Source organism: Aphelocoma coerulescens, assembly GCF_041296385.1.
Source record: "Aphelocoma coerulescens isolate FSJ_1873_10779 chromosome Z unlocalized genomic scaffold, UR_Acoe_1.0 ChrZ, whole genome shotgun sequence".
In the NCBI taxonomy this organism is placed as follows: Eukaryota; Metazoa; Chordata; class Aves; order Passeriformes; family Corvidae; genus Aphelocoma; species Aphelocoma coerulescens.
In genome coordinates, this window is record NW_027184085.1 from 13,481,329 (window position 1) to 13,494,283 (window position 12,955).

Below are 12,955 nucleotides of genomic sequence, written 5' to 3' on the forward strand. Positions count from 1 at the left end.
CCAGCTGGCTTTGGATATTGCTGAACGAGAGAAGTGGCCGAGGCTCTATCTCTACACCGACTCGTGGATGGTAGCTAATGCTCTGTGGGGATGGCTGGTTCGCTGGAGAAAAGCCAACTGGCAGCGCAGAGGGAAACCCATCTGGGCCGCTGAGATTTGGCAGGACATTGCCGCCCGAGTAGAGAAGCTGACCGTGAAGGTTCGACACGTGGATGCACACGTACCCAAGAGTCTGGCTAATGAAGAGCATCGCAACAATGAGCAGGTGGACCGAGCTTCCAAGGTGAAAGTATCACAGGTGGATCTGGACTGGCAGCACAAGGGAGAATTATTTCTAGCTCGTTGGGCCCATGATGCCTCTGGTCATCAGGGGAGAGATGAAACATACTGATGGGCCCAAGACCGAGGGGTGGACCTTACCATGGACAGCATCTCACGGGTCATCCACAGTTGTGAGACCTGTGCCCCAATCAAACAGGCCAAGTGGGTGAAGCCTCTGTGGTATGGTGGACGATGGTCAAAGTACAGGTATGGGGAAGCCTGGCAAGTTGATTACATCACCCTTCCCCAAACCCGCCAAGGCAAGCGCTACGTGTTGACTGTGGTTGAAGCAACCACTGGATGGCTGGAGACCTACCCTGTGCCTCATGCTACAGCCCGGAACACCATCCTGGGCCTGGAAAAGCAAGTCCTGTGGAGACATGGCACCCCTGACAGGATCGAGTCAGACAACGGGGCTCATTTTAAGAACAGCCTCATCAACACCTGGGCCAGAGAACACGGTATCGAATGGATATATCACATTCCTTATCATGCACCAGCTGCCAGGAAAGTTGAACGCTGCAATGGACTACTTAAAACCACCCTAAAGGCACTTGGTGGGGGGACCTTCAAAAATTGGGAAGTGAAATTAGCAAAGGCCACCTGGATGGTCAATACCTGAGGATCCATCAATCGAGCTGGTCCTGCCGAGTCTGAACCCTTGCACACAGTGGATGGAGATAGAGTCCCTGTGGTACATCTGAGAGGTATTTTAGGAAAGACTGTTTGGATTAATCCCACCTCAGGCAAAAACAAACCCATCCGTGGGATTGTCTTTGCTCAAGGACCTGGTTACACTTGGTGGGTAATGCAGAAAGATGGGGAAACCCGTTGTGTACCACAAGGAGACCTAATCTTAGGTGAGAATGGTGTGTAGGGTTTCATTGTGTATCTATCTATCTATCTATCTATCTATCTATCTATCTGCATGTGTGTTTAGAGTTTACGAAGGTATTGATTTGGGATGATGTAGATGGTAATAGAATAAGGGGTGGATAATGTCCTGGGCTGAGGTGTATTCTATTACCATCCTCATGAGCTGTGGAAATCAGGTGGGGCAGTGTTTCCTTGCCTCCTCCCCCCAGACTATCTTCCTGTTAATGGCCCATCATTGTCCTGCTGCATGACTCAGAGATAACTCCCTCCGGACTATCTTCTGTTAATGAGCCTAATCAACACGTGGCCTCATGACTCATTACCCCATTGTGAGATGCTCCACCCAGAGGGAGGAACCAAGCATCCCATCTTGGATATAATCTGGGACTCTGAACACCAGAGACCCCTTTTCCACTGGATTTCCAGAGGACAGGAGCTACACAGCCACCACTGGACTTTCTGAGGAAGAGCAGACCCTTTTTTCTACAGGATCACCGCTTCAGAGGACTGCAGCCACCATTCTACCAGACTGCTACCACCACCCTGCCTAACAGGGACTCAGGTTGTATCTTGACTGTCAGTTTGAAGCAGTGTTTTCTTTTACTTTTTTTCCTTTCCTTTAATTTCCATTAAATTGTTATTCTGACTTGGTGCCTCCCACTGGTTTGTTTTCAAACTAGTACACCATTTCAACTAGTACGTGTATAAATGTATAGAAACAAAGGTTTATATTCTTACAGAAGTAATACATCCTGTTAGTTATTTAAAGTTCTAAATTATCCTCTCATATTAATTCAGCAAAATTTACAATGATTTTTCAGCAAAAGTTACTGTTCTCTTCATCCATAAATTTTTTTCTCAGAAAACACCAAGTTTTCAAGCAAATGGAAAAATTATTTCATATGAAGTAACTTGGGAAAAACTAGAAGATGGCTCTAAGCCTGAAAGCTTCTCCTTTTCTTCAGTCTACAATAGCACAAGGATTTTCATTGATAACCATTCCTACAGAATCAGTATCATGGCAAAGAACAATGTTAATTTTTCACTTCCTTCAGTATTGATCATCTCTGGAGCTCCAGATAACAGTAAGAGTATTTTCAGTTATAATTACATTATTAGAGTTTTGTTTCTAACTGTTTTTAGTGAAGTCATAATTTATCATCCTGGGCAATAAATTAACCTTACCTCTTAACTTATGTCACTGCTATCTGAAAATTACGACTGTATTTTCTCCTGCAGGATCATTGCTCTGTGTTTATTAAGCTTAAGTGCACAGAGTGTCTCCACAGACCAAAATACATTTAGCTGACAACTAGGGCCTGACACCTGCAGTAGGTGCCTTGATGGTGTAGCCAGTGTCAGTGTGATTAGTCACAAGACTCTCTGACTTTAGGTTTCTACAGCTGATTTTTTTTGTGAATGTGTAGTAACAGTTGCTGGATAGTTTCTGAGCTGTCAGCTTTTAGCATGTGAAAGACCCCATATGTCATTTAGTGAACGAATGCCACTCTTCTATTATTGTTTTCAGCTGGTTAGTATAGGAGCTGTATTGATCTTCATTTATGAGTCTGAAGTCTCATGCAGGACAATAATAAGAGATTCTGTTTTGTTCATTCCTAGGTATCGAAGAGCTTAAGGAAGGACTGGTTAATGGTACAGATGATGGCATTTTAATCTCTTGGGAGCCCAGAAGTATATATGACAGTTACATTATTGATTGGTGTAACTTTCCCAGGCTGCAGCCTTGTGATTTGCAGTGGAAGAGATTTGGACCCAACACTTCCAGTGCTGTGATCAGCTCAGGTGAAAGCCAAACAACTATTATTTCTGACTGTGCAGCCGTCCTTCAAGCCGTGGGCATTAATTGAATTTAGGAAACAAATCATGTGGAATATTGACTTCTGTGCTATGCAGGTGTAATTCTTCAAAGGCATGTGGCATCATGTTTTTCCTACCAAATTAATTAGACACCACAAATGTACCAGCACTATTGAGCCTTGGAAGGCAGCATACTATATTAGAAAAGTCAACTCAGTATTTTAGACAAAACCTCTTCTGAGGGGCTTATAGCAGCATCTTGAAGGAGGATGGTGAGGTTAATGAAGGAGTTAAAATATTTTAGCAAGAGAGATGCAAAAGGGAACTCTATCATATTTGTAACATGGATCAGAAGTTTAGACTCAGGCAATTTAACCCACAGTGTAGTGAGAGGTTGGGTGCTGTCAGTGTGCCGCAAATGATGCATCTCAGCACCAGTCCTTGCTTAGGATCAATTGCATGTTTTTTATTCCAGTGGTGGCCAGTAGACCTAAATCCTTTCTGGCTGTGTGAAAGTTGCTCTGATTTGCTTCCACAGCTGCAAGAATTTAGCCTTCCTAGAGCCTCTCAAGCTGAGAGCTCACTTTGGAATGAAACTTGTTTGAACAAAATTTGGCTGAGCATGCATAAATTTGCAATAAAGGAACTGCAGCTCAATTCATCCAAATGTATGGAAACCTGCATGTAATGAAGGGGAATATGGTAACACATGGGAAGAGTATTGTCAAATTCTTCAGTGGTTTGCACTTGCTTAATGTGAATGGGAGTGGATGTCAGTGAGGATAACATGGAATCCTGATGCATTTGATGTGCATCAAACAGTCCAAAACACAACCTTTGCCTGTGCCAGAAACGTAAATGAAGTTGTATTTTTTGGTGCATTTGGAGTCTATTGTGCAGTCACCTTGAACACTGTATGGCAACAAAAAATATATAAACCCCTCCCCCAATTCTGTCTTTCACACAGAGTAAATGTGTTTCATTCACATAATGCACATCAAGAATTGGCTTGCCCTCTGTCTGCTTCAGTTGCTTTGATAGTACTATAGCACTCAGAGAAGGTGTCTAATAGGTTATTGACCTCTGTAGGAAGCAATTAAATAAAAGTAATACCAAAAGACAAACCATAACCTATTTTTGTTCAACTATTTTCTAGCTGCTTTTGTTCCAGGGGTGAGATACAAATTCCGTATCTATGGATCTGTTGCTAATAAGGCCTCCATATTGGAAAAGAAGATTGGTTATCTCAGGGAGCTGCGTAAGTTGGCAACACGTTTAGGATTTGTGCATTTGCTGAATTGATTTGTCACAAATAGAATAATTGCCTCCTCCTCCAGCTAGATAAAACTGTATTTTCTGTGTTCCTTCTGTATCTTCAGTGAAGCATTTAGAAGTTCTATATCAGCACACAAAGCTGTGATTATCAGTCATTGCTTTGCATATTACGTAGATGCACGAAGGCTCTGTGAAGCTGACAGTTTTTGTAGAGAACTTTGGCTTTGTTCAGCTTTTAAATACAAGAAAGATATAAGCACCACATGGGAGTGTGGATTTTTCAAATGACGAGAGAAAACACTTGAAGAATAATTGCAAGTTTAACTTGAATTTCCTTTCTTCCAGCTCCTCGGCTTGACCCTGTTGTGAGAAAAGTTGACCTCACTTACCATTCGGTAACGCTGTCTTGGGATTCTTATCTCACAGATGAGTCAGAGCCTGGTTTTTTAAGAGGCTACCATGTTTATGTGTCACCTATACAAGGGAACTGCAATTTGAAAGGATCAAAAAAGCACCTTCTTCCAGGTAACTGAGCTCTCTACTACAAAAAGTTGTGTCATTGATACAGGTGGAAGGCATGTTGGTATTGCAGCATCTTAGAAGATTCACATTAAGCAGTTAGGCTGGCTCATTTGGCCATCTGTAGATTTCAATACCTATTGGTTTTGGTTCCTCTCTATGCTTGAGGTGTTGGTAAGGTAGAAGTGATTCCCAGCTTTATGGAGATTTACAGCTCCTGTCCTGTTGTCCATGACTCTTTTTTAGCTTCAGAAAAGACTCCTTTGGTACTATAGGAGGAGTTCTTCCTCCTGTGATGTGAGTTCTGGATGAATTGTTGAAAAACGTCTGTTTGTGGTCTACTTGGATAAAAGTACTAAGAATCATGTTAGTCTTACTAGCATTTTGGGTATTTTAGGAACAGATGGGATACAATTTATTTCCTTCAAAATTGGAGCACTGTATAAATTCCCCATGTAGATTCTTTTCTAGTGAAAGTATTTGTGTGTGTACTCTACAGTGGAGTTCTTTCAGCAGAACTGAGCTGTGAAGTGGCAGAAAGCCACAAATTTATATCAGATCTTTCTGTTTCACATGCAAAACTGCTCCAGATGACTTTGCTCCATTATAATTTTCAGATGTTTCCAGCATGTTAAAAGAATATATTTTATTTTTTTTTCCTTGCCTCTTCTTTTGCTTGGGTTATGTCCTGTGTTCTGATTAAACTAGTGCCAGGATGAAAAGCATAGTTTGAACTGAGGGAGCCTTATGTAAAAGTTCTTGTCGGAACTAAACTCACCATATATGTACCATAATTCTGTAAATAATGCCAGTTAGACTTTAAAAAGTTTAAATCAAAGATTTTCTGCTTCAGTGCTTCTGCTAGCAGACCAGGGGTGTGACTGAGAACAGCAGAAATAAGCTAACCCATTTCTCCCTGGGGTTTGGGAGTTGCACAACAGAGAGGCAAAAGAGCTTTTTTTTTCAGGCAGAGATTTCTTGCTTTTGATTATCGTCAAAGAAATTGACATAAGTTTAAGGCCTACAGGATTCTGGTAAAAAAAAAAGAAATGGCAAAACTCAAATCCTTCTGGTAAAATGCTCGAGGAAAAAGAAATTAAAATAAACAAGCTTCAGCCTTTGACAGCAAGTTGTTGGGTGTCTGCCAGAGGAGGGCAATGCTGTGGATAGTCCAGTTAGAAGGGATGGGAGTTCAGCCCAGTGGCAGTGAGTCACGATGCATCATCCTTCCCAGAAGGAAGTGTGCAAATTACAAAGAAGGCGGATTGCAGATGTTTTGTTATTTCAGTTAAGTGATTTTGTAATATTTTGGGGACAACTTATTGCAACCTTTCAGTACCTAACACGGGGCTTATAAAAAAGATGGAGAGAGATTTTTTACCTGTACTGATAGGACAAGTGGTAATGGTTTTAAACTGAAAGAGTGTAGGTTTAGATTAGATATTTGGAGAAGATTTACTGTGAGGGTAGTGAGGCACTGGAACAGGTTGCCCAGAGAAGTTGTGGATGCCCCATATGTGGAAGTGTTCAAGGCCAGGCTGGATGGGGCTGAGTGGAAGGTGTCCCTGTCCGTGGCTGGGGAGATGGAACTAGGTGATCTTTAGGGTTCCTTGTATTGATTCTAGTGATTCTGTGATCCTGTGATTCTATCTTATCTGTTTTGTTTTAGATGATTCAGAGCTATGTAAATACACAATTGAAAACCCAGAAGAAAAAAGATACACCGTGGAACACCTAATGCCAAACACAAAATACAAAATAGTGGTTAAAGCATTTACAGGTGGAGGAGAGACTCCCATTGTTAACTTTAGATACATAGACACGCCATATAACTGTGAGTACTGGCTGTGAATAATGTCCTCTAGCAGAAGGATGGGATGATTTAAAACATTATAATAATCTTCCTTTCTTAAGAGAAAACATTGAATTCAACGCAACATGCACTTAAGAGAGAATCCAACTAAGAAATGATACAACAATACCAACATGGTGCTTTGATACTTCTAAGTAGAAAGATTTTTTCATAATTTTAGCATGAGCCTAATTTACATCCTTATTTAAGTCTTGTATCTTTCTGGGAGATAGCTCAATATATACACATTTTGCATGCCTAGTGAGTCCTGTTTGTTAGAACTCATTGAAGAATTGTATTTGGATTTATCTGGTTTTCTAATATAGGAAAACCTACAGACTTGTGTACAAACAGATAATTCCTGTATGGACTCTTGAACTTCTAATGTTGATTCTTACTCTCAGTCTTTAAAACCATTGCCAAGTTCACTCCTTCATAAGCCAATTCAGAAGGGTTGTTGGCATGGGCACAGTAGTTTGCTAACTGGGCACATTTGATCACTGAAGCAGAAGAGGAAATCTGTTGCCCGTAACTTTGTTCCCTTGAAAATACCAGTCAGCATGGTTGTAAAACTTAGGATCCAAACTGGAGATGCCTGGTTTTGAAAAAGTCATTAGGGTCAGAGGTGAAGGGGGAGGGATAGGAAGGGGGGAAGCATTGGCTTATGCAAGGAGACGCCATATCTTAGGCTAACTACTAGAGCAGTGTCTGACCATCATGGCACCCTCAAGGGCACAGTTCTGCCTCTTAACACACAAGTTCTAGCTCCCATCAACCAGCCAGATGTTGTACAGCCAAGCAGAGAATAAAAACAAGGGCTTAATGAACGCAAAAGAGATACAAGGAGCATGTAACCTGTGTCCATTCCCTGCTGTGGTGTGTGGTAGGGACTCACAAACTCTCTGGCACAGGGCTGGAGGGCACTGGACAGGGCAGAGCAGGGATGGACTAGTGCTCCCCTCAACCCACTTACAGTGTCAGCTGTTTGTGAACAGCATAGCCCAAGGCTGTCTTCCATCTAGAAGGAAATACTGAGATCCTTGTATCAGTTTAAATCCTAGGAGACTTGAATATTTGTGTAGTGTTTCTCTGGCTATAGTCATCCAAGATGGACATAGTCATCCAAAATGGAAGTACAGATGTTGTTCATGTCTCACAGTAAAAATCTGTCTTCTCCACAGGTCTGAGAGAAAACATAAAACAATACTTAAGTAAGGTTATCATTGCCTTAACTTTTGTTAATTACTCTTACAGTTAAGGTGCCAATATGAGTGCAAAAAGAAAAGCAATCCAGTAATAATTCAATTCTGGTGAAGGAAATCAAGGTCCAAAGGCTTACAGATGTATCCCAGAACTTCCAGCCAAACTTGCTACCATGGACCACACAGTTTTACTGCTGAGTTAAATGGCTGGCATCCCACACAGACTTGATGTTATTTTTGCCCCAGAAACTCAAACTATATTGACTTTAACATGAAAGAAGTTAAAAACAAAATTTTAAAGTGTTTTTCTTTCACAGCAAACATGCTGTACTTTGTATTCCTGTTAGTGATAGTTCCAACCCTAGTAGCAGCTGTATGCCACTGGAAGATGAATTGGTAAGTTGTAATGCATTTCTGTTGTAAACAGAGAATATAACTAAGCTAATTCACGAACCACTGCTGCAGCTGGTTGCTTCCAGCCTGTTTTTAAGGCCTCATTCATCTCTTCTTTTGGCTGTCTGACTGCATGGATGTTTTAAGTACCTGGCTTGTGGCATTTCTGAGACACTGATTATCTGCTGCTGTGCCTGTACACATCTGTGGAGGGCTTCTGCTGGTAGAGTGTGCTTTGGTAAGAGAACAAAAATGTCACGTTTTGCTCTCTTATTTCCAGGGTGAAAGAGTGCTGTTGTCCTGTAATACCTAGTCCTAACAAGAGCAAAGTGCTGTCATTCAAAGAGTGTAAGGTAAGATCACTGAAAATCTAGAGTTTTTAATTTGTCCATTCTTTGCTTAGTAGAGTTTAAAAAAAATAATATTCTTGTGTTGACTGCATTTAAAAATTAACCTCGTCAGTTTTTGTGTTGACTACATTTAATCATTATACAAAAACTGACACAGTTTAATGTTACCATTTAGTGGAAAATTCTCCTTTTGACATTTGTGTGGCTCCGCAATGATCAGCTTATATTGCAGTCTGTTACTGCAAAAAGCAAATTCACAACTGAAGAATAAATGAAATCTTTTGATCAGGTGATTCTGCCACTGTTACTCTTCAAACCCCTGCACTGTCTGAACTCAGCAGCCCAGAGGATACTGGACTCCATTGCAGCCCATGAGCTGTGTCTGCCCACTGCTCCTGCCCCAGTTCCCTCAGGAGGACGCTGCAGGGCCGTGCACTTGCTGGCCCCGGGAGGATGTAGGGGGGTTCTGCCAGGCCTAGCTGGGAGAACAGGATTGGCAAAAGGCTTTCAGCTTCTTCTGTAGCCCCTTTGAACTGGGAGCTGCTGCTTCTGTCCTGCATGTGGGGGGGTCACAAGCCTTTGCCTGGCACATGTGGAGCTGCTGGTGTTCACTGAAATTAGCATGAGAGTGAGGAGTGAAGTACACCTAACAGCCCCTGCTGCTGTCTTCCAGTTGGTTCTGCCTCACATAAAAACCAGCACACATCAAAAACTTGGTAAAGTCTTTGGAGTAGAGGGACTCAAATATACTCATAGTGAGTTTACTTAAAAAAGAAATCTCTAAATAAATAGTCTGATAAATTTCACATAAAATGCAGCTTCCGTTGAACATCTTCTACATAGGTTTTACTTCAAACTAATTTATTTGAAAAGTGCAAACAAAAAAAATGTGTAGAATATTCCTAGAATGCCTCAAAGTAATTACTCCCTTTTCTCTACTGTGGCCTTCTTTCACTAAGTAATTTTCTTGTTTACTGATTCTCTTGCAGATTGATTCTGAGAAAGTGCTGAAGATAAATGACTGCATTCCTGACGTGCTGGCCATGGACAGTAATGATGAAACTCAGAAATTGCATCCTGTTATGTGGAGCCCATTATCTTCAACACCAACTGAAGAGAAGATTGATGGTCACAATTCTTCCTGGATTTACGCTAGTGAAAATGTAGCGAGAGACTTTCCACCCCCATCTATGCCTGAAAGTCATACTTGTTTTGAGAATTTTGCTTATTCTTCTCCACTTGAGGCTGAATCTGATCCCTTCCAAATACCGGAGACACTGGAAGCAGGCAAGACAGCAGTGATGCTATACCAGCCACAATGTTATTTAGATATTTTTCATGAGGATGCAGCCTCAACCACCAGAGAAACAGCTGACAGAAAGAAGAGTCTGAGATACATCTCACAAACAGATGTGCACTGCATGGGTGGGAGGCTTTGATGTTCAGTCCTCCAGTGAGTCCATCCAGTGTCTGGCTACACACGATAAATGAGAATTTCTAAAACGATAACTTTACATTAGGGCTCTCACAAGCCCAGCTGCCTGACTTCCATTAACACAGCAAAGCTGTTGTTTCTGGACTAGTTTTGAGTACTGACTTACACAGGAATTATGTGTGCTGTGGTTCCATTACAAGTTACAGGCATTAGAAGAGATTTATAGGCTGGTTTGTGGCCTGTATTATGCAGAAAGTTACATCACAGCAATCTGTCACAGGCTGATGCAGAGAACTGCTTTATTTTGCAGAGATTAAAACTTTATTCATAAAGTAGAGGAGCAAATTAAACAAGGGAGAAGGTTGTTCTGCTCAAGGGCTGTATTTCTCTTGTAGTGTTCTGTGTACTTTGGCCACCCAGCCAGTGGCTACTGTGCTGCTGTGTGTGGAGCATTACCCAGCCCAGTCATACTGGGGGCTGGGCTGTATTTTCTCTCTCAAACCATGTAAGGAATCATCATGGAAATGTTACCTGCACACAGTGTGGCGCATTCCTAGAAGATTCAAAGTAACTTTGACTTCTCCAGGAGTGCTGCCCTGAGCGCCCAAATCCAGTGATCATCCTGCTTTTACTTCACCTGTGTCCTAACTGCACTTGATGGATGAAAGAGCACAGGAGACAGATTTTTATAGGGAAGACCCTGCTTCCATTTCTCATAACTGGGGCTCCTCACAACTTCTGCCTTCTCTGCCTAAAGATGACCATTTAAATTTTTCTTAACTATACACTGAAGAGATGTAGGGAGTTAGGTGAAAGTAGTTACTTTTTCTGAAGGACAGAGGTGGTACAATGGTCTCTCTGCTTGTGCACATGAACTGAACTTTTGGCATTGACCCTTGTACTTCCCTAGCAAGCCCCAACCAACCAACCAGCCAAGCAGCCAAGCAGCCAGGCTGGTCAGAAGCACAGGTGTATGATGCCATTTGTGAAGAACATCATAATCAGGCTGCATAGTTGCTAGATCTCCCAACACTACTTTCGCATGTGTTATAAAAACAAAACCAAAAAAAAATTATTGTAACACTCAAAATCCCTACAGTAGGCAGCAATGAATTTGGCCTTTCATTTTGATTTCAGAAAGTCATACATTTGTAATGAAGCAGTACAGTTGGAACCGTAGCTGAAAGTCTCATCAGATTTACCTCAGTGCACAAAGAACCTCCTTGGTTTTGCCTCCTTATGCTGTTTGGAATCTGTCACAAATAGATGGTTTCAACTTAACAGCACAGCATAAGCAATTCTCAAAGGTGAAAAAAATGAAGAGTGTCTGACAATTTGATGTGCAGCTAGTTTGCTAAAATGGAGTTACTTGTCTTCCCACTGTTTAACTAGCTCATCACACTCCTAGAAACCAAGCAGCTGGAGACAGAAGTGAGTTCTGATACTGAACCACATCTAGTTTTGGTACTGCTGCTTACAGATATTGTTCTAATGTCCACAATCTGTGTTGCAGCAGGAAAACCAATAGGACCTCGCACAGTCAGGGCTAAGACAAGCACTGACTACAAACAGAGGGAGAAGTCTTCAGCCAGGAGAAGGGGAGGTACAGCGATACAGACAGAGATGGGCAGATGTGATTGGAGGTGTCCAGTCCACACTGTGCCATGTCCTGTATGCTGCACACAGGTGCAGGTGGCTCACAGACTTGAGGAGGAGAAGAGTTGCAGCACAGTCCTTCCTTTCAGCCTCCAGCCAGCAGGATAAGGACACACGGCTGGGCACAGGTTGCTGAAAGGCAAGAGGACAAGGAGGGTAAGGGAGAAGGGTGATCCTGTTTGACAGACACAGCCCAGAGAAAGTTCCTTCCTTTATCTTAACCTCTTTGAGTTACAATGCATGTGAAAGCTTGATACCACAGTCTCTTTCTTTACAGCTTGGAACATTTGCTTCTCCAAAGTGCTTCATCGCATGTGTAGCTTAAAAGCTTTACTGCTGCAAAAAAGGCCAATAAACATAAGGGAGCTGTTTTGTCACCACTGCTGCAAAACTTCCTGAGCTGTGTATTTCAGAAAAAGGTGTATTTATTCTAAAATTTGAAAAGGTATCCTAAATCAAGAGTTAGGTAGCTAAGGAATTCAGATACAAATGTCAGAAAAGAAAGATGTCTGTCAAAGAAATCAGAGTATTGCACCAAGTATTTTAAGTTTTGACATTGCTGCAATTCCCTGGGCCAGAGGGGACAGCTGCAACCACGCACAACTGCTTTGAAAAAGCTGCTGTTACCGAGGCCTGGCTGCAGCAATTCCACCCAGGGAGTGAACGAAGGGACGTGTGTGGGTTCAGCCAGTTGTGCCTTCCTGATGGTGGGGTGAGACACATGGGCCTGCTGAGTTCCCACCTCTCAGTCCCTTGGTTGCTCCCAGGGAGATCCTGCTCTGATGAAATTCCACTATCTGGATGCAGTGACACACTTGACCACATTCCAGATTGCTGGGTGAGGGAAGGAGGGAGAAGTGCGCTCCTCTTTCCCTACAAACATTTTGCTTCCCGGCGCCGATGGGTGGTGCTTTGTGAAACCTCCTGTGCATCAAAGGACACAGATGGAGGATTCCAGGAAGGATAATGCCTCTGTGCCAGTCCAAGGGCACAGTCTGGGCACCAGAACTGAAGATTAGAGTTTGGCATTTGTGGAGAAGCATGTATAATTTTTGGATATTAAAACATCTGTCTTGCATTAATGGTTGAATGAGTTCAAAACTGTAACCCTTTTTTTTGTTCATAATTCAACTTTCACAGCTGTTGTTGAAATGCTAATACTTAAAACCATCACATAATAGAAAATCATTCTCAGTATGTTAAACTTCTAAAATAAAAATGGTGTGTGAACTACTAAGGAGTCTCTGTATCTTATAAA

At 42.1% G+C, this 12,955-nt stretch overlaps 1 protein-coding gene across 1 annotated transcript in view; it reads left to right on the plus strand.

The window, feature by feature from the left end:
- LOC138103310 (oncostatin-M-specific receptor subunit beta-like) overlaps positions 1 to 12,934 on the plus strand; it is a 39,995-nt gene extending 27,061 nt beyond the window's left edge. Inside the window, exons 11-18 of the mRNA XM_069001516.1 lie at positions 2,060 to 2,282; positions 2,818 to 3,000; positions 4,172 to 4,273; positions 4,636 to 4,815; positions 6,479 to 6,643; positions 8,181 to 8,259; positions 8,537 to 8,609; positions 9,596 to 12,934. Coding sequence (XP_068857617.1) covers positions 2,060 to 2,282; positions 2,818 to 3,000; positions 4,172 to 4,273; positions 4,636 to 4,815; positions 6,479 to 6,643; positions 8,181 to 8,259; positions 8,537 to 8,609; positions 9,596 to 10,045 — 1,455 coding nt within the window. The 3' untranslated portion in view covers positions 10,046 to 12,934. The remainder of the gene's footprint in view (positions 1 to 2,059; positions 2,283 to 2,817; positions 3,001 to 4,171; positions 4,274 to 4,635; positions 4,816 to 6,478; positions 6,644 to 8,180; positions 8,260 to 8,536; positions 8,610 to 9,595) is intronic.
- Positions 12,935 to 12,955: the final 21 nt, after the last annotated feature.